This window comes from Pongo abelii, chromosome 23 (genome assembly GCF_028885655.2).
Source record: "Pongo abelii isolate AG06213 chromosome 23, NHGRI_mPonAbe1-v2.0_pri, whole genome shotgun sequence".
Taxonomy (NCBI): Eukaryota; Metazoa; Chordata; class Mammalia; order Primates; family Hominidae; genus Pongo; species Pongo abelii.
In genome coordinates, this window is record NC_085929.1 from 42,733,134 (window position 1) to 42,752,328 (window position 19,195).

Genomic DNA, 19,195 nt, shown 5'->3' on the forward strand with positions numbered 1-19,195 from the left:
ACGCAAGAGGAAAGGGCCAGGTGGTTGTGAGATATCATCTTGTCCAGCCCCCCTTTCCCAGCTGATGAGGAAACTGAGGCTCAGAGAAGTGGGGTCTCTTGACTGCAGGCTGGTTCATCTCCTCAATGCACCACAACATTCCTTGACTGGTTCCTGGCATCTGGTTTTGCTTTTATTTTTCTTCACACATCAACAACTTTTCCAATATAGCATTTGGAGTTTCATTGAAATGTCATCGGTCCCTCAGTGTACGCTGGCCCCAAGCAGGGCTGACCCCATGTCAAGTCCTCTTGCTGTCTGCTGACATCACCACAATCACCTTTACCACTGTTAGGACAAAAACTTGAGACAGGAACTTGCCCTCAAAGCGGGAAAGGAGCCATGAGACCAAGGAATGACTCAAACAAGTCCAGCTTGGCGAGTAGCGAAGTTTATTAGGACTTACACACAGGGCACTCAGCAAGACAGCTCGAGAGATCCGGCCTCCCCCAATCTCTAAACTGCTTTTCAGTTAATTTTCTGGCTCTTTGTCTACTATATATGAGCAATGAGACTTTTACTTGGTTGGTTCTCAGATACTCTCCAGGATGTTTGGGTTCTCAGAGACACCTGGTCCTCAGCTGGGCACCATGGAAATGGCTCATTACCTGGCCTTCAGGGTTCAAGCAGGGGACATACACCCTTAAATAACCTAAAGGGGACCTGTCACACTACAACCACCACCACCATCATCAAGAAGCCACTGGCTGACTCAGATACACCCCCAGGAGGACAAGGGAGAGTGGATGCTGGTAAGACAGGGCGAGAGACCATCACCAGGGAAAGATTCCATTCTTGGAAGGACATCAAACCAGGGGGCGGGTCTGTAGTGGAACCGCTGTTTCTTCTCCTGTATCCAACAGTTCTAACTGTGGCTTTCTCCATTTTCAGCTCTTTCTTTTCCTGGACTTCTCATTGCTGATTCCTGCGTGCCTCCCTCTCTTCCTCCCCCAATATATTCTTTAGTCTAGAGTAAACTGCTTCTTTCCATTCCCCACACTCTCCAGTCCCCTTTCCTCCCTTATTCCAGGCTCCAGCATTTCTGCCTTCTCCTTGGCACACTTGCCATCTTGAGTAACCCCTCCCCTGCTGTGCTCAGCTACAGATGCCGAAGTTCCTAACACTGAGTTCCATAAACTTTACCTCGCCCTCTTTATTCCCCTAAAAAATGTCTGCGTTTTGTCCCGGCCTGTGTCTGGCTCACCTTCCCTGGTGGCTGCACTGCTCTGGGGTCATTGGTTATCGGGGAACCTGCCCCGATGGTCACGTAGGTTCTTTTCTATTTTCCCTAAGTGTCAGCTGGTTTGAGAAATAAAGGGACAGAGTACAAAAGAGAGAAATTTTAAAGCTGGGCGTCCAGGGGAGACATCACATGTCGGTAGGTTCCGTGATGCCTCACAAGCCGCAAAACCAGCAAGTTTTTATTAGGGACTTTCAAAAGGGGAGGGAGTGTACGAATAGGGTGTGGGTCACAAAGATCACGTACTTCACAAGGTAATAGAATATCACAAGGCAAATGGAGGCAGGGCGAGATCACAGGACCACAGGACCGGGGCGAAATTAAAATTGCTAATGAAGTTTCGGGCACCATTGTCATTGATAACATCTTATCAGGAGACAGGGTTTTGAGAGTAACCGGTCGGACCAAAATTTATTAGGCGGGAATTTCCTCTTCCTAATAAGCCTGGAAGCGCTATGGGAGACTAGGGTTTATTTCATCCCTACAGTCTCGACCATAGAAGACAGCCACACCCAAGGGGGCCATTTATAGACCCACCCTCAGGGGTGCATTCTCTTTCTCAAGGATGTTCCTCGCTGAGAAAAAGAATTCAGCGATATTTCTCCCATTTGCTTTTGAAAGAAGAGAAATATGGTTCCGTTCCGCCCGGCTCACCGGCGGTCAGAGTTTAAGGTTATCTCTCTTATTCCTTGAACAATTGCTGTTATCCTGTTCTTTTTTCAAGGTGCCCAGATTTCATATTGTTCAAACACACATGCTCTACAATTTGTGCAGTTAACGCAATTATCACAGTGTCCTGAGGCAACATACATCCTCCTCAGCTGACAGGATTAAGAGATGAAAGTAAAGACAGGCAGAGGAAATCACAAGGGTATTGATTGGGGAAGTGATAAGTGTCCACGAAATCTTCACAATTTGTGTTTAGAGATTGCAGTAAAGACAGGCATAGGAAATTATAAAAGTATTAATTTGGGGAACTAATAAATGTCCATGAAATCTTTACAATCCACGTTCTTCTGCCATGGCTTCAGCCGGTCCCTCTGTTTGGGGTCCCTGACTTCCCGCAACAATTGGGCCTAGCGTGCTTTTAGACTCTGATGGATATGGGTGAGCTCATTTAGATTCTCCTCCAGCTCCTGAGCCCACTGCCTCAGCGACTCAGCAGACTTGGATTTTGCCCCCTTGTGCAAGTCCAGTGAGTCTTGCACAAGGTTGACTACATCCAGCACAACGAGGATACCTGAAGTGGCCTTGCCCAGGTTCTGGGCTACTTTTCTCACTATCCGGGTGGGGGCTCCAGGTGTTCTCAGTGTCTCAACAATATTTATAGGTACGTATCACGAAGCAATCAAAGGGCGTCCAACAGTGGCTTTAGTCCTGAGTGTACGGACATCATTTGCAATCATTTTTGTGGCTTCGTCAAAATCAAGTGCAAAAGAAAGCACACTGGGTGTGATGTCACGCATAATGTCCCTTAATGCCTCCAATTGGTCAGTGCTGGTTGCAGTCAGCCTGCTGGCTTTGAGTTCTGCTGACCTTGTGTATGTGTTCTCCACAATGCCGGAGGCGATCCCAGCTGTAGCAGATGCTATTCCCAGCCCTACCCCAGCTGCTGTAATGCTCAGGCTCAGCCCTGCTGTAAATGGTGCCAACACAACGCCAATGACAGACAGGATGCCAGTGGAGCCAGACACCACTTTGGCGATGACGCAGCCTCTGTGGACCTCTTCAATCTCATTTGCAATGACACGAAGCCTTTCTATGGACTCCTGAATCTTCCATCTGATTTGAGGAAACTGTTTCAAAAACCACTCCCTAAACTGCTGGTCTTTTTGCTGCATGTCTTTGTCCTCGATAGCCGCATATGGTGTAAGATTCTTCAGAGCTTCATAGAGAGCATCTGCCTCATCTCTGTACCAATAAAGGACAGATGATTAAGAAAGGCAGCTTACTTATCTGTAAAATGAGCTCAACAAGATCTATTCTGCATAAATCACAGAGCTGTTACTATAAGTCAAATGGAAATAAAGTTCTAAAAGGTAAATAATTATTTTCAAGGCCGGGCGCGGTGGCTCACGCCTGTAATCCCAGCAGTTTGGGAGGCCGAGATGGGCGGATCACAAGGTCAGGAGATCGAGACCATCCTAGCTAACACGGTGAAACCCCGTCTCTACTAATAATACAAAAAATTAGCCAGGTGTGGTGGTGAGTGCCTGTAGTCCCAGCTACTTGGGAGGCTGAGGCAGGAGAATGGCGTGAATCTGGGAGGTGGAGCTTGCAGTGAGCCGAGATCGTGCCACTGCACTCCAGCCTAGGCAACAGAGCGAGACTCCATCTCAAAAAATAATAATAATAATAATTCTATTCAAGGTTAAATATGTTTTGTACAACATACATATGCCACAGTACTTATTCAGTTTGGGAAAAAATAAGTTAAAGTCATCTTCAGATGCTCTTTAGTGGCTATGTGTTTGATAAAGATGGCTCCTCATGCAAAGGAGGTCAATGCCATCACTACCAGAGTGTGTGGAGAGGGGAAACTTTGTAGAAAAACAAAGAGAAGTGGATTCAGAGCAAAAAGACCTTCATTCAGAGGATCATAGAATAGTGATGAATTAACTTTATTAGAAGAGAGCACATCCCTTTGTCCTTGGCCCCTGGAAAGGGATCTCTGGGGCCCTGGAATGTCCTGCCTGGTAGGAACGTCTTTGTTTCCCTGGTGGTTTGGCTACAGGCCAGTATAGCAATGTGATGGGTGATGGGGGTTTAGGGCTATTAGGTGTCTCATCTGCCCTCCAGAGGAACTGAGGACTAAAGGGGCTAGACCTTGGGGAAGGGCTGGAGACTCCAAGTCAGCCATGATGGCAGCTTGTGATCCAGCCCCAGGAAGAGCTCTGCATTGTCATGAGTTGAGAAAGACTTACTCCTTGGCCAAACTCCAGTTGAACGGTTCTGAGCCTCTTCTCCTCTAGACGTTGACCTTGGCCTTCCATGCCCATCCCATGCTTGCTGGGCCTGCACCGCCCCAGCTCAGCAAGAATCCCCCAAAGTCAATTTAGAGAGGATCCCCCTGGCTTGCTGTCTGAGCACACTTGCTCTCTGATCACAGTCTTCACCCATTCATTTGATGAGTGACTGTCTGACCTGCCTTTATGGAGCATCCTGTTAGGCCAGTTTAGCAGAAACCCCCCACTCTGGTGCCTCCTATCAGTCCTGTTCCATCTGCCACCCCTTACCCTGGTGTTGGCTGTGACTCCCCCTCTCTCTTTACTGTATTCAGAGCTGGGCTCAGTCTCCCTCCCCTGTAACAATAATCCTGAATAAAGGCTTCCTTCCTGATTTAATGTGATTCACAGGAATTTTTCCTTAACTGGGTGAGCTTCCCTGGTTGGCAACACCCCATGTGTTTTGTCCCACTTTGACACAGGAGAACGCAGCGTCCTGAGGACAATGAAAATTCACAGCTGAAACCCTCCTAGACTCTGCCCTGTGTGTCTCTTCCTTAATCTGTGTTCTTTCCCTGTGATAAACCACAATCGTGCAATAACAGTTATCAGTGAGTTACATGAGTCCTTGTAGTGAATTATCCAACCTGAGGGGGGCTTAAGAAAGCCCCTCAAGTTTGCAACTGGTGTCAGAAGTAAGGGTGCACTCAAACGTTGCAGTTCATCTAAATCTGAGTCCTTAAGAATTCAAACACAACCTCAGACTAGAAGACATCAATTTGCCTGGCATGTTCTCTCTTCCAATGCCTCATGCCCTTTGACTTTCTGACTAAAGGCCACTGGGTGCAGCCACTGCCAACTATGACTGAAAAGTGGAAGACCTGGCTATTAGTCCTGGCTGCACATGAACTCTCAAGCCACCTTACTGCCTCCTGACCTGGCACCTCCAAACTTCAGGGTCTCACTCTCACATGTCACCAGCCAAACTAATGCCTTAGCAGGTGACAGCTTCATGTGTATACAGGTCAAGGCCCTATACAATTTCATGGAAGCTCTTGAGGACTCATGAGGACTTTGAAAATCATCTCTATAAATCACTAATGCTGAAAAGACCTACATTTGGACAAGATGGTAGAGATAGTGTTTTTCTCTTTGGTTGGGGACTTGTGAGTCTCCCAAGAACCCTTCAAATTACACCAATTGAAGCCACTCGTCCCCACTCTGGAAGTTGGCCTGAGGAAACACTGCCTCTACTCTATGTAGAACAGAGGAAGGTTTCAAATGGCAGCCCAGAACTCCCCATTTCCCAGGCATGGTGTCAGGGAAACAGTCACCCATGGCCCACTATTCCCATCAGTGATGGGATCAAATCAGGGAGGGAAGAAAAATCCCTCTCCCACTCACGGGTCCTCTGCAAGTCCATGACCACATTACATTTCATGCTCTCAGTGTCTCCCTCCTCTCACCCTCCTCCCGGCCTTGATGCCCCACCCTTCCTGCTGCTCCTCCAATCTAGGCCCACCCCTGCCCCATCCTGACCCCTGGCTCTGCCCCTGGCAATGTCTCTCTGGGTCTTTGGGTGGCATCATGCTATTTGGTTCCCCACCTTTGACCTGGAGTTCATTCTAAGGCCTTCACCACACTCCCATCTGATTGAATTACTAATAGCATTGAACAGATGGCAGGTCCCAGTCTCCAAGACATAAAACAACAGCCCCAGAGCTGTGCAGGGACAGAGCCAGGATCCACCCCAGCTCTGTCCAACTCCATTCCGGCCTCTCTGTGTCCTGGGTCAGCAGAAGGATTCTGCTGTGTTTGTGCAGTTCCTCAGAGGTGGAAGAAAAGGGCCCCAGACAGCATCTCCAGGAACACACATTGATCAGGTCAAGATTTTTCTGACTTTTCCCAAAGAAAGTCCTGCTTGGCTTCCATCTCTAAGAAAAGGACTTTTGGCCCTGGTCTCTTCCCAGCAAGTTTTGTAAAAGGTAACATTAACTGAGCACCTACTATGTGTCAGTCATTATGCTAGATACTTTACATGCATTAGCTTATTTTTCTCACAATAAAGCTCAATGGATGAAGAAAGGAAAGCAGAAAGTAGTCAAGTAGCTTGCAAAGCTCCTATCACCAGTAGATGGCAGAACTGACCCTGCCCTTGTGGGCTTCCTCTCCCCTCAGCCTGAGGCCACTCACTGCCAGCAAAGCACTTGGAGGAAATATTCCTCCTGGACTGCTGAGATGGACATCCTCAAGCCCAGCAGAGGGGGCTGCCTGGAGGAGGTGTGCCTGCCAGAGAAAACTAGCCCAGGGGAGATCTGGGTGGCATCACCGGGGTGCTCCATGGAGGCAACCCCATGGAGGTTACCTGGGCAATTCAGCCACACGCACGAATGTCTTCCAGGCTTCATTGCTAGTCAGCAGGATTTTCAGATGCACTGGGCTAACTTTCTTCTGGAAGTATTTGATGACTTCTTCAGTGAAGCGTTTCTTTTCTAGTTGGAAACAAAAAGGATAAGATTGGAAGAAAGTTTGCTACCACATAAATGGCATTGAGTATAAGGTGGTTCGATGTTAATCCTCCTGAACCAGCTGTCACATGGGGTATTTCTGATGGAGGCACCAGTGCTATAGACTGAATTGTGTGCCCCCCAAATTCAAATACTGAGGCTCTAAACCCCGGTGACCATATTTGGAGACTGAGCCTTTAAGGAAGTCATTAATTTAAAGAGAGTCATAAAAGTAAGGACCTACTCCTATAGGACTGGTGTCCAATTAAAAGAAAAAAAAGAGACAGATGATCTCTCTCTCTCTCTCTCTCTCTCTCTCACACATACACACACACACACACACACATACCCCACACTGGGAAGGCCATGTGAGGACACAGCCCTGAGGCAGCCTCTGCAAGCCAGGAACAACCCTGCTGGCACCTTCACCTTGGATTTCTTGCCTCCAGAACTGTGAGAAAATACATCAGTTGTTGAAGCCACCCAGCTTGTGGCATTTTACTAAGGCATCCCAAGAAGAGTGATTCACCAGGGAAGTGCCACAGTGCTTTGTGGAGCAACCGATCTATTTCAGCTGAGAATCACCAGAAAGTGAGCTTTCCACCATGTTTTCTCCCCATGTACGGGAAATATTCCAGTGATCACTTCCTTCTGCCATGCGCCTATTGTCAAACACTTTACACCAGTGTCTCTAAAATCTGAGTTTTGACCCATCAGTGGGTTATGACAATAGTTCATTGTGTCAAGAGCAGCATTTTAAAAAGAAAAGAGCATTGAAAATATCAGAGTGTATTCAACACAGCAAGAGTGAGTATTCTTTTGTAAGATACTTGAAATATATCTATACACCCTTATGTAAATTCCTGGGATCTAGATGTGTTTAGGATGGCAGCATTTTCAATCTTTTAGAAGGGACAGAGGGTGCATATGGTTTATCACTGACCACTCCCAGCAGGGACTGGGCCCCACCTTGTAATCAAAGGTACAAATGTTTCAACCAGGAAACCAATGAATATTCACCTTAAATGGCATACATATTATCACTACAAAGCATCTTAGTACACAGCAGGATTACTGCCCAGATGAGTTGCCCCAAAAATGTGTGGTTTGCAGGGATTTGGGAATTATGGAACTCCAGAGAATGGGCTGGGAACCAGTTTGTATTTATGTATGCACTGGGACATGATGTAAAATTGTTTCCTGCTGTGCTCATACATGCAAGGCCTCATTCTCATTTCACAGAAGGAGAAATTGAGACCCAGACAGTGAGAGACACCACTCAACCCAGCAAACAGGAAGCTCAGGGTTTGACTCAAGGCCAGCATTCCCTTGCCATTACTTTGAAGACTCCATATATTTAAAAAATGCCTGTGGTTTCTGCATTCTCCCCTGTAGTATACCTGTGGGGTTTTAAACATTTTATTTGCACAGAGGATTCCTCCTGCTGGTCATGGGAGCTCTCAGACAGGCAGTGGAGGGAGTTCTTTAGGTGAGCAGGGGAGTGGGACCCTCAGCACTGACCCCTGTGGCCCCTCCGTGTTGCCTCTGTCCCCTGCAGGCTGGTCTCAGGGTACACGGCTCCCCACTGGCACCTCTGAACCCAGCTGGCCCCATTATTAAACCACAGATCATCTTGTTTCGGAGGGAGAGTTTCTTCCTTGGGCCCCCAGCCCAGCCCTTCCTAAGGATTCCGGGGTTGGCTGAGAGCTCTCAGCTTCTAACCTTCCCTGCCCTCCCCTTGTCTTGGACAGGACTCAGCACAGCCCAGTTTGCTGTCCAGGGCGGCTCCTGAGCAGAGCTGACTTGGTTGCCATGGCAACTCTGTAAGGGGAGGAAGCCGTCCTGAGGAAATGGGGCTTAGGGAAATGAACGCAGTCCTGACTTGGCTGGGCGAGGGCTTGTCTTGTTTTTTCTTTTTCCTTCTTCACCAAAAGGAGGAAGGAAACTCAGGGTTGGATGGAGGGAACCTCCAGCATTAAATTTGTGTTTTATTGATGGGGTGGGGATGGTGAATATAAAAGCAAAATTAAAATAAAAATCAGGCCCGAAACATTCCTAAGCAAACAAAACCAACCAGGCCTTCAGAACAGCTGTAACCCCTGTGAAACTGCAAGCTATGAAACTGAACTGGGGTCATATCAGATGGGCGCTTCTGTTAGACACAAACACAACTTAACCTTGGCCAGTCGTGAGCAGCCAGCTGACAGAGGGCCATGCTGAGATGTGGATGCTGGGAAGTCACAGAAAGAACGAGAACTCCAGGCAGCAGGTTCACATAATGGACACAGAAGGAGCTGCTGAAACCAGCTATAGGGACAGGGGGAGGGACGGGCCCACAGGACCCTGACAAACAGGAAGTGGCCAGTCTGGCTAAGACCAGTAAGATCTAACTCAGCACTGGGTCTGACCCACCTTTCACCCCAGACTCAATCATACCCTCCTTGTCCCACACCCACCCGCGCCACAGCAGTTCCATGCTTGCTACAAAACTGAGTGGCCCCCCAGTTCCAAGAAATCCCCGCCTCTTCCCATAAATCCTTATGCTTACTCTGCCCCTTAACTTAGTAAACCCACAAAGACAGAAACCCCAAACCCCACTGGGCCCGACTGGCTCTTCTGAGTCCACCTGCACTCCCACCCCTGAGCCTGCGCTTCTGTTTTGCAGTGAAAGCTGATTTGCTTTTGCTTTGACTCAATTTTTTTCTCTCTTCGGTGTCAAAAACCTGGGCAAGGCTAAGGTCCGTTCTCATCTGCATTCAGAGACCTCCCTAAACCCACCGGCATCAACATGACCAGGAATTTTCCAACAAGGTAAAGCAAAACAGGCAGTTTCATCACTGGAACTAATCAAATAATGTCCTTATTGCACTTGCATATTCACCCGATAAACACTTGTCTTCCACAGTTTTTCATCATAACACAAAACCTCCTCCAGTTTGGTTTTCTCTATGAACTCCTTCTTATTCAGATAAATGTTGTTGTGCCTCAGATGTTTCTTTGACAAGGGATACTTTCGATGATTGGACTCAGCCCAGGTAAAGAGGTACTTGTGACAGGCAGTGCATGGCGGGTGCCCTAACACAGCTCGGGAAGGGGGTGGCTTCCACTTAGAATCAACAGGGGTCAGGTAGAGGGGATGGGAACCAGCCCTCAGGGAGGCCGTACTGTGTGGCAGGCACTGGCTGGCCCAGGTACCCATGTAATGTTTGATCCTCATGACAACATGGGCAAATATTATCCCGCTGGTACAGGAGAGGAGGAGTAAGGAGCTCCAGGTCACACAGAGGGGACATGGCCAAGACCAGAATGGGGTCCAGTTCAGTGGGAAGCTGGGTCACTCTACCCACAGGACCACTCTCAGAGCAGAGGGGCTGGTGCAGGGCAAGAGCTGGAGGGAGGGGACCGGCCTCTGCTGGAAACACCCCAGGGTCAGCCAGGAGCAGAGAGGGAGGTGACAGGTCGGGGCTGCTGGTCAACCTCCTTTCCCACCCCTCCGCTACTCCTGGCCTCTGCTCTCCCCATCAAAAGCCAACCCTGCTGTTTCCATTTCCCCAAGGCTGTCCTGCCCCACTTGAGTCATCTGCTGGGTGCCAGGGTAGGGAGGAAGTGGGAACCTGGGCCATGCCCCCTTGAGGAGAGGTCAGGATGCAGATGCGCTCCCAGACCCCTGGGTCCGGGGACTCCACGTAGCCTCTCTTGGGGCTCGGGGCAGCCTCATCAGCCACTTCCATCTGGGTTCCAATGGGGCTCACTCAGCCTTGAAGACACCACCCTCCATTCTAGCTGTGGGTAGGAACCAGCCAGGGAAGAGGAGGCGAGCCTACCAGCAGCCAGGTCTCTGAGAGGCTTACCTTGAAACTGCCCAGCCACTGTCCAGCCTGGATGGTTTTGCTGCATCCTTGAGGAAGAGAAAACGAATTGTGGGCTTGAATGTGAGCCACCTATGGGCAAAGGGAGGCTTGAGCAGCTGGGCCTCTGCAGATCCCTCTGAGGTGGCAGCAAATACCAAGACCAACCTAGCCCAGATTCTTTCTCTATCACCAAGTCCCCATCATCTGCTATTTACAGACACTCAACTCATTCCAGCTCCCTCTTCTCTCACTCTCACACCAAGGAAAAGTCTGCTTGTCTTGTTGGAGAATGAGGAGAAGATAATCAGAGGAGGGGCAGCCATCTGATAATTACAGAAACTACGGAGTCTATACACAGAAATAGAGATGGGAAGGAACGTTCTGACAATGACTGGGGCCTGGAAACATGTGTGACAACTAATTGATGATAGCCAGTCTGTATTGAGTGTCTGTGATGTGCAGGGCTTCTTTTTTTATTTTTATTTTTATTTTTTTTATTTATATTTTTTGAGACGGAGTCTCACTCTGCCATCCAGGTGGAGTGCAGTGGCGCAATCTCGGCTCACTGCAAGCTCCGCCTCCCAGGTTCACGACATTCTCTTGCCTCAGCCTCTCGAGCAGCTGGGACTACAGGTGCCCGCCGCCACAACTGGCTAATTTTTTGTATTTTCAGTAGAGACGGGGTTTCACCGTGTTAGCCAGGATGGTCTCGATCTCCTGACCTCATGATCCGCCCGTCTCGGCCTCCCAAAGTGCTGGGATTACAGGCGTGAGTGGCCACGCTGGGCCTGTGATGTGCAGGGCTTCTGACATATGTCTCATTCGATGATCACACACAACCCGGGAGATGGGTACCACTTTCCCATTCGAACACAGAGGAATCCACAAAAGTTAGGGAACTTGCCAGTGTTTTCTATTGCTAGAGCCAGGACTTCTGCTTCAATCCCTTGTCTTCAATGACTGTGCTCTACTCCCTTAAATATACAATATTGAGTCACATATACACGCTCATGGTAAATGACTCCTCATTGCAAATCCATGTCTCACACTCTGTGCTCAACTCTTCGTCTTGGTGAACTCACTGGTGCTGCAGTGGACAGCCTGTGTCCCCGTTGCTTCTCTAAGATCTTTTGTCCCACAAAGACCTGGATCCTGCCAGATGCTGGCCCAGCCCCTGCTGTGGCTGCTGAGCCCTCCTGGCACTGCCCTGTCCCCTCTGCTGTCCTCCCCTAACTGATGGACCTTAGGGTGTTTCTAATTCTTTGTGTAAATTATGCTACAAAGAACATCCTCCTTCATGTAAAACTGCCCACATCTGAGATTATTTCCTTAAGATATTTGTAGGAGTAGAATGACGAGGTCAGAGGCTATCAACATCTCAAAATGTTTTATACCTGGAGCCACACTGCATGCAAATTGTACCAATTCACACTCAAACTAGCAGTATATGAAGCTGCCCATTCTTTCAGTCTTACTGGCTCTCAGTAGTCTCTTTTTCAGGACAAAAAAATATATACACAACATGTAAATTTCAGAACTAAATATACTTGTTACCAATACCAATTAGTACCAACTTTAAAGCATGAAGGTAGCAGTTGGGATGTGAAGCACTGAACAAAGGAGAAGGAGGATTAATATTGTCACTTTTTAAAAAGGGAACTTAAATACTGGCTACAACTGAGGGGATAAGAAAGTTGTAAGTAAATTGTTTACAGCTACAAAGTTGCTAATGGAAGACATAAAACTGGTGATAGAATGTTAGGAAAAGGTGGAGAGAAGAGATAGAGGGAGGGTACAAATAAGATGAAAATGACTAATAATGATACTATAAATAATAACAATACCACTTCAGCCCCATCCCAGTTAGGGACAGCTCCAAGCATTACCATTTTTCTTTTCTCACCGTGTGTCTCTGCACACTCCCTGGCACACCCACTTCCAGCAGCTGGTCTTTGTTTGCAGACTTTATTTTAACAGCTCAGTGGTTCCCGGGCCCCCTGATGGGGTTCCATCCTCCAGCTGTCATACAAAAGCTCCCTCCTCAAAAGCCACTCGCCTCCCTCTTTCCCCTTCCTGCCTTTGTCTCAGGGTTCAGACACACAGATGTCTGTCTTCTGGGGCCCCCATGCAGCAAGGGTAAAAGGGGGACCCAGTCCTGAGCAGCATTCACCAGGGGAGTATGCAGAGAGGTGTCTGGGTGCTTCTTGCTGTAAGGGACGGGGGTGACAGGAGAGGGGCATCCCTTCCCCTTGTTCCTGCTTTGTTCACTGTGTGACCCCCTAGGCCAGGGCAGCCATCTCAACACCATGAGCCGGGAGAACTGGGAGGACCAGGAGAGAGCAGAGGAGCAGGAGGGCAGAGATCTGGGGCCTCGGACTCGCCCGACGCTTGTGAGGAGCTGCACCTAGGATCCCATCCTCCTTGGTCATTGTTGGCCTGGCTCAGAACCTGATCTGGGGCCTCTGCTGAATGTTGAGGCTGGATACTGACTGTTAGCCTCAACTAGGACACAATGCATCCTCTCTAGGCGAGTCTACCAGTTGGTCAATTCCAGGAAGTGATTTTGGTTCCTATAAAAAGCCCACATGGCCCCAGGCCCAGCCCAAGCCCGGCCCAATTGTGCAGCCCAGAAATGGAGCCCTCCCTCCCGCCTCGGGGCTCCGAGCCAAGCTCACCAGATGCAGAGGACAAAGACTCTCAGCAAAGCAGCTCCCTCCATGTCGCTGCGGGGCCTCCTCCTTGGGCAGGAAAAGAGGGGTTGAGACAGTGTGATCCTCCTGAGAAATCACCATTTTCATTTCATTTTTAATAAAGGGTTTTGCTCTGTCACCCAGGCTGCAGGGCTTTGACACCATCCTAGCTCATTGCAGCCTAGATCTGCTGGGCTCGAGTGACCCTCCTCCTTCAACCTTCTGAGTAGCTGGGACTGCAGGTGCACGCCACCATGCTGGGCTAATTTGTTAATTTGTGATTTCATAGAGACAGCATCTCCTGTGTTTCCCAGGCTGTCTTGAACTCCTGGCCTCAAGTGATCCTCCCACCTCTGCCTCCCACAGCACTGGGATTACAGGTTTCAGCTATAGTGCTTTCTGTCTTGATGGGCATCTCTTTTTGGTGAAGAAAAATAAGGCCGGGCGTGGTGGCTCATGTCTGTAATTCCAGCACTTTGGGAGGCCGAGGCGGGCGGATCACGAGGTCAGGAGATCGAAACCATCCTGGCTAACATGGTGAAACCCCATCTCTACTAAAAATACAAAAATTAGCCAGGTGTAGTGGTAGGCGCCTGTAGTACCAGCTACTCGGGAGGCTGAGGCAGGAGAATGGCGTGAACCCGGGAGGTGGAGCTTGCAGTGAGCAGAGATTGCGCCACTGCACTCCAGCCTGGGCGACAGAGCAAGACTCCATCTCAAAAAAAAAAAAAAAAAGAAAAGAAAAATAAAAATAAGACCAAGACTCAGATTTCACAGAAATTACCCCCCTGATTTCATGTACTTTTGGCAGCTCTATCAGGTTTCTGAGAGGGGAAAATCTTAGGCTGGGAGGAGAGGTGACTTGCCCAGAGTCACACAGCTCTTGGAGAGCAGAGGGGAGGCCAACATCTGCCCTTGTGACTCTGATATTGAAGCAAAAATGTGTGATTTTAGTAATCCAGAAGTGTCCAGGTTTGATTCTGTTTCTACAAACACAGAGATCCAAGCTCTTGCTCCTGTAGTTATATTCACAATTCCACAGTGTGGCTTTTGAATCTCATGATTACAAAGCTGGCATCATGCCACAGGCACCATTCTGCAACGCGACCTTCTCACTCCCCTGTCTCAGCCATGTTTCCTATTGCGGGATCTGGCCAGCAGCCCCCAGTGCAACGGGGCTGTCTCTTTGCTCCTAGGCGGATCGGCAGGTTAAGAAATAATAGACACACACAAGATAGTGAAACCTGGGTCCAGGGGGGTCACCGCCTTCTGGCCAACAATGCACTGGATATACCAGCATTTATTATTCAGTTTAGTGAGGGCAGGGGCAGGTTAGTGAGGGATTTAGAGTCATTTGATTATGAGGTGAGATGGTCACATGGGGATGAAGTAATTCTTTAACATAACATTTGTATGTAGAAGTACAGTACATTCGTATGTAGAAGTAGAGTATACAGAGATAAGAATTTACAATATAGTGTGTGCGTCAGTAATTTCTAACAGAGCCTTAAAACAGAAACACAATCTTTCCATAACCTATGATTAGCAAGATATTAATCAGCAGTAACAATTGCAACAAAAGCTGGTTACAAACAATCCATGGAAACAGGACGTGAAGCTAGACAACCGGTTAGACCAGAAATTCTCAGAAGGGAGTATGCCTTAACCCTAAAGATGCTTAGAAGAGCCGTGGCAAGATGAGGGCGTTTATAGCCCTATCTTATCCATATGGACAGGCGCCCCCCATGCGTCCATTTATAGGCTCCCCACAAGGGTCGCCTTCCATTCCCAGAGCTATGAACATCTGCTTTTCTGGACAGGAATCTTGGTGATGTGAAACCTCCCTGACTGCAAGTCCATTCATAGGCTCTCTGCAGGGGGAAGCACATCACGCGCTGTTGGCTCGTTCTGGCAGTCCAACCTGGCATTGTCTTTACACAATCCTGCATGCAATTTTGTATTTACAATAATCAGGAGCATTTCAATCTTTTATTCCGTAGCAATAGTTTCAGGGGGTCTCCCTACAGTTTCCCATTAGGGACACAGCACAGCCTGTTTCTTCTCCATCACCCCAGAGGGCTGAACAGAGGGACAGAGGTGAGGATCAGAGACGTGGAGTCCTATGATCTATCTGCTCAGCCTCCTGACACTGGACCCTGCGCAAGTCACTCCCTTCCCAGGGCCTCAGTTTCCCCACCGGGCCTGGCACAAGTAGGTGCTCAGACTCAGGGTGGGTGAGATGACCTCTAGGATCCTTGTATCTCAAAAGAAATCTCTTGCCCCATCAGGCCTCAGCAGCAGCACCCTGGGGCCAGCCTGGTTGGGGCCAGGCCATAAGGACAGACCGGGCTCCGGGTCACCTCCCCTCCTCCACCTTCTTTGATTCCTTCAAATTTCCCAAAGAGATGGGCACCCCCAACACAAACCTTCCTCCTGGGGTCACCTGGCCATGTCTCAGCGGTCTAAAACTGAACTGAGCCCAGGGAGCTTTGTGAACCCATCTGAGCTGTTTCCCCGCCTCTCTCTACAGTTTAAGGGCCCAGCAGGAGGGAGGGAGCAATCAGACTTAAGCCTGGGTGCAAATCCAGGCTCTGCCACTGCTTTCCTGTCTGATCTGAACCAGTTACCTAACCTCTCCGAGCTTATCTACAAAAGCTGAGTGATCCTTCCCTCATAGAGCTATTGTGAGAATAAGGAGATGGGGGCAGGTCAACTGTCCCCAACTTACCAAGTAATCTTCCCCTGACAGAGACTGAGCAAGATCCAGCTGTTCTGAGCTGTGTGGATCTCACCTCCAGCTACGCATCTCTATAACAACCAGACAGGTCCTCCAGCCCCCAAGATATAACCAGGAATTCGAAAGGGAAAGTGAAAGTCACAACTTTCCAGCAGCTTGCGATCAAGCACAGCAAACACGCTGCTCCCCAGCACCACCTGCAGTCCAGCTCCACCCTCCTTGCTGCTGCGCTTTGAGGAGCAGCCTGAGACCAGACCTCCAGGTCTCTTTCATCCAACCCACCTGCCTCGCATCCTCAGGGTTGGGGGTCTGCTCTAGTCTTCAGGAGGAAAGACCTGCCACTGACATACTGTGGGACCCTTCAGATTACTCGCCGTCCTCCAGTGCTTCCACACTCCCCTGATGCCTGCCTTACTCCTGCCCATACCATCAGCATTTGCACAGTCTCCCACACATGCCAAGTGGATGCTTATTGTATATTTATTGTAATGCCGTTGGGGTTATTTTGGTTTTGTTTTGGAGACAGGGTCTCACTCTGTAGCCAACGCTGAAGTGCACCGCCACAGTCGTAGTGCACTGCAGTTTCAAACCTCTGGGCTCAAGCCATCCTTCCACCTCAGCCTCCTGAGTAGCTGGTTCTACAGGCATCAGCCAACCACCCAGCTAATTTTTTAAAAAAATTATATTAGAGATGGTGTCTCACTATATTGACTGGGCTACTCCTGAACTCCAGGCCTCAAGTGATCCTCCCACCTTGGCATGAGCCACCGCACCAGGCCTGCTCTTGTTAAAGGCCATGCCTTGTGGCTTCTAGATATTTGCTTATGTGAGGTCTTCTGCCAGGAGCACCTGCTTCCACCACCTGGAAAAATCATGCTCAACATTCAATGATAAAATCAGGCATTGCCTCCTGTCAGAGAACCCCCAGCATCCTCCCCAGCAGAGGCCACTGACCCGTGTTCCACTCCCGAGGCACACAGGGTGGAGGGACTAGAGACCACTGCTCAGCCACACTTCTATGGCTAAGAAGTCATGCAACCAGATTGCTGTTGGACTTTTGTGCTTTGCCCCAGGCAGAAGGGCCTCAAAGACGGCTGAACCTCAGAAGCCAACCTGACCCTTCCATGGGGGCCTATTTCATCCTAAGCAAACATTACTGGGGGCATCGTGACCACCTCCCCCAACCCATACACACACACACACCAGCTTTTGAAGCAGAAAGAAAAAGGTGATTACACAGGGACTGCACAATACATTTTGCAATACATTCCATTTGCAAATACTTCTCCATTTGATTGAATTTTATAATCATCCCCTCAATGGGCCAGGATTATGATCTGAGTTTGCAGATGAGGAAACTGAGGCAAGGGGAGAGGAAGTTGCTTTCATCCAGCAACTCAGGGAGGAGCCAAGACTTGTAAACCAAAGAGATTCTGAGACACGTCTCAGTCAGTTTAGAAGTTTACTCTGTCAAGGTTGAGGATGCACCCAGGAAAAAGACACGCAAGTCACAGGAAGATCTGGGGCTCACTCATTATTCACAGAAGGTTTTGAGGGCTTCAACATTTAAATGTGTAAAATCAGGGAGGAGTGGAAGGAGGGAAGGAAAAAAGACACGTAGGTAATGAGCTGAGTGGTCACATTTTTGTGAGGCTTTGATTGGCCCTCCCTGAATCCACAGGTTCCATGTGAAGGGGGGTTAGAGGAACAGTCCATTATTCATTCTTCTTGTGCACAGTTAATCTACATTTTCTATAAGATAAAAATAAACAGAAAGTAGAGGAAGTAGGCATATGTGCATTTGTCTCAGGGTGGGCAGAAAGGTCACTTCCACTCTTGTTATCATTACGTACCAGTCAAGATAAGCGGCCAATTTGCATTGTCACGGTGAAATTACTCTATAGGCAAAGGACTTTTGCCTATATGACTTGCTGCATACAAAGTTTCCATTTTGCAAGAAGAAAAGTTCTGTGGATGATAGTAAATATTGAACTTTAGGGGGCTGAACTTTTCAATATTTACTGACCTTGTTCCTTAAAGGGCTCCACTCTAAAGCCAGGAATTTAATTAAGATAAGTTAGAAAGCCAAAACATGGCTTCCTAGTAGTTAGCTGGCCTTCTTAAAATTCTTTCATAAGATAAACGTACATCTTCAAGGGAAACTTGTTCTGTAAGGGTATCTGCCTGTGAACGTTAGGAACTCTTACCATTTTGCTTTAAATACATAAGTCATAACGCTGTTCAAACTACGTTTCCTGATCGTCTTGACTAAGACCATTTTTCCCCTTGGTTAGAGCAAATGATAGTACAATACTTAGGCCTGCTGGCTTAGCTCTGTACTTTTAAAACATAAATATTCTATCTCAGGTGACCTAAGAGCTGTCCTTGTAGAAATGCATAATGGACTGATCCTCTGTCCCAAACTTTCCCATGCAATAGGTGCATTGAGGAAGTGCTAATCAAAGCCTTGAGGAAGAACAAGGAAGGCCAGGAGGCCACACTGACTTGTCCCCTTGCGTGAATCCCCACAGGTTCCTTTCACATCCCTTGCACCCTCCTGCATCAGCCCCTAACTTGTTTTTGCAAAACACATGGTCCTTCAGGATGCCAGCCGACTGCCAGATGGTTCCAAGTTCCTGATACCTACACTGCCTCAGAGAGAGAAGGAAAGCCCCTTATTCAAGTTGTAGACTTCCCTGTCGCCACCCAATCAGCACCAAAAGCCCAAGAAGCTATTAGCTACCTATTCCTACCTTGGGGGAGCTAGTGACTTCTCCCTGGCCCTGCCTGCGTAACGAGGCTCATGGTTTAGATTCTACTGATGTTTTCCTCACTTTAATAGTAAAAAACACATCCCTAGGTGGAGATTGTATATATGGTAATGATATGTGCGATGCGTGTTAGAGCAGAGAGACGCTGATCACATGCGCCAATCCCAGGTCCACCTTTGCACACTGGACCTCACCAGTACCTTATGAATATGCATGCCTGGCTCCCATAAAGGGAATTCCACTTAAGGCAGTAGGGGCTGTTTTTCACATTGAGCAGCCTGCTCTGCCTCTCAGAGCATACTTTCACTTTGCAGTAAACTTCTTTGCCTACTCTTGGACACACTCTCAAATACTTTTGTGCAGCGAAGTCAAGAACCTCAACCTGCCCAGCGACAACCTTGGAAGAATGTGGGAC

At 48.5% G+C, this 19,195-nt stretch overlaps 1 protein-coding gene across 1 annotated transcript; it reads right to left on the reverse strand.

Annotated features, from left to right (window-relative positions):
* Positions 1–410: 410 nt before the first annotated feature.
* APOL4 (apolipoprotein L, 4) lies at positions 411–16,179 on the reverse strand. The gene is given in 4 exon segments (NM_001132733.1): positions 411–3,190; positions 6,590–6,716; positions 10,583–10,629; positions 16,001–16,179. A coding segment is annotated over 1 exon segment (504 nt). The 5' UTR covers positions 3,121–3,190; positions 6,590–6,716; positions 10,583–10,629; positions 16,001–16,179; the 3' UTR covers positions 411–2,616.
* Positions 16,180–19,195: the final 3,016 nt, after the last annotated feature.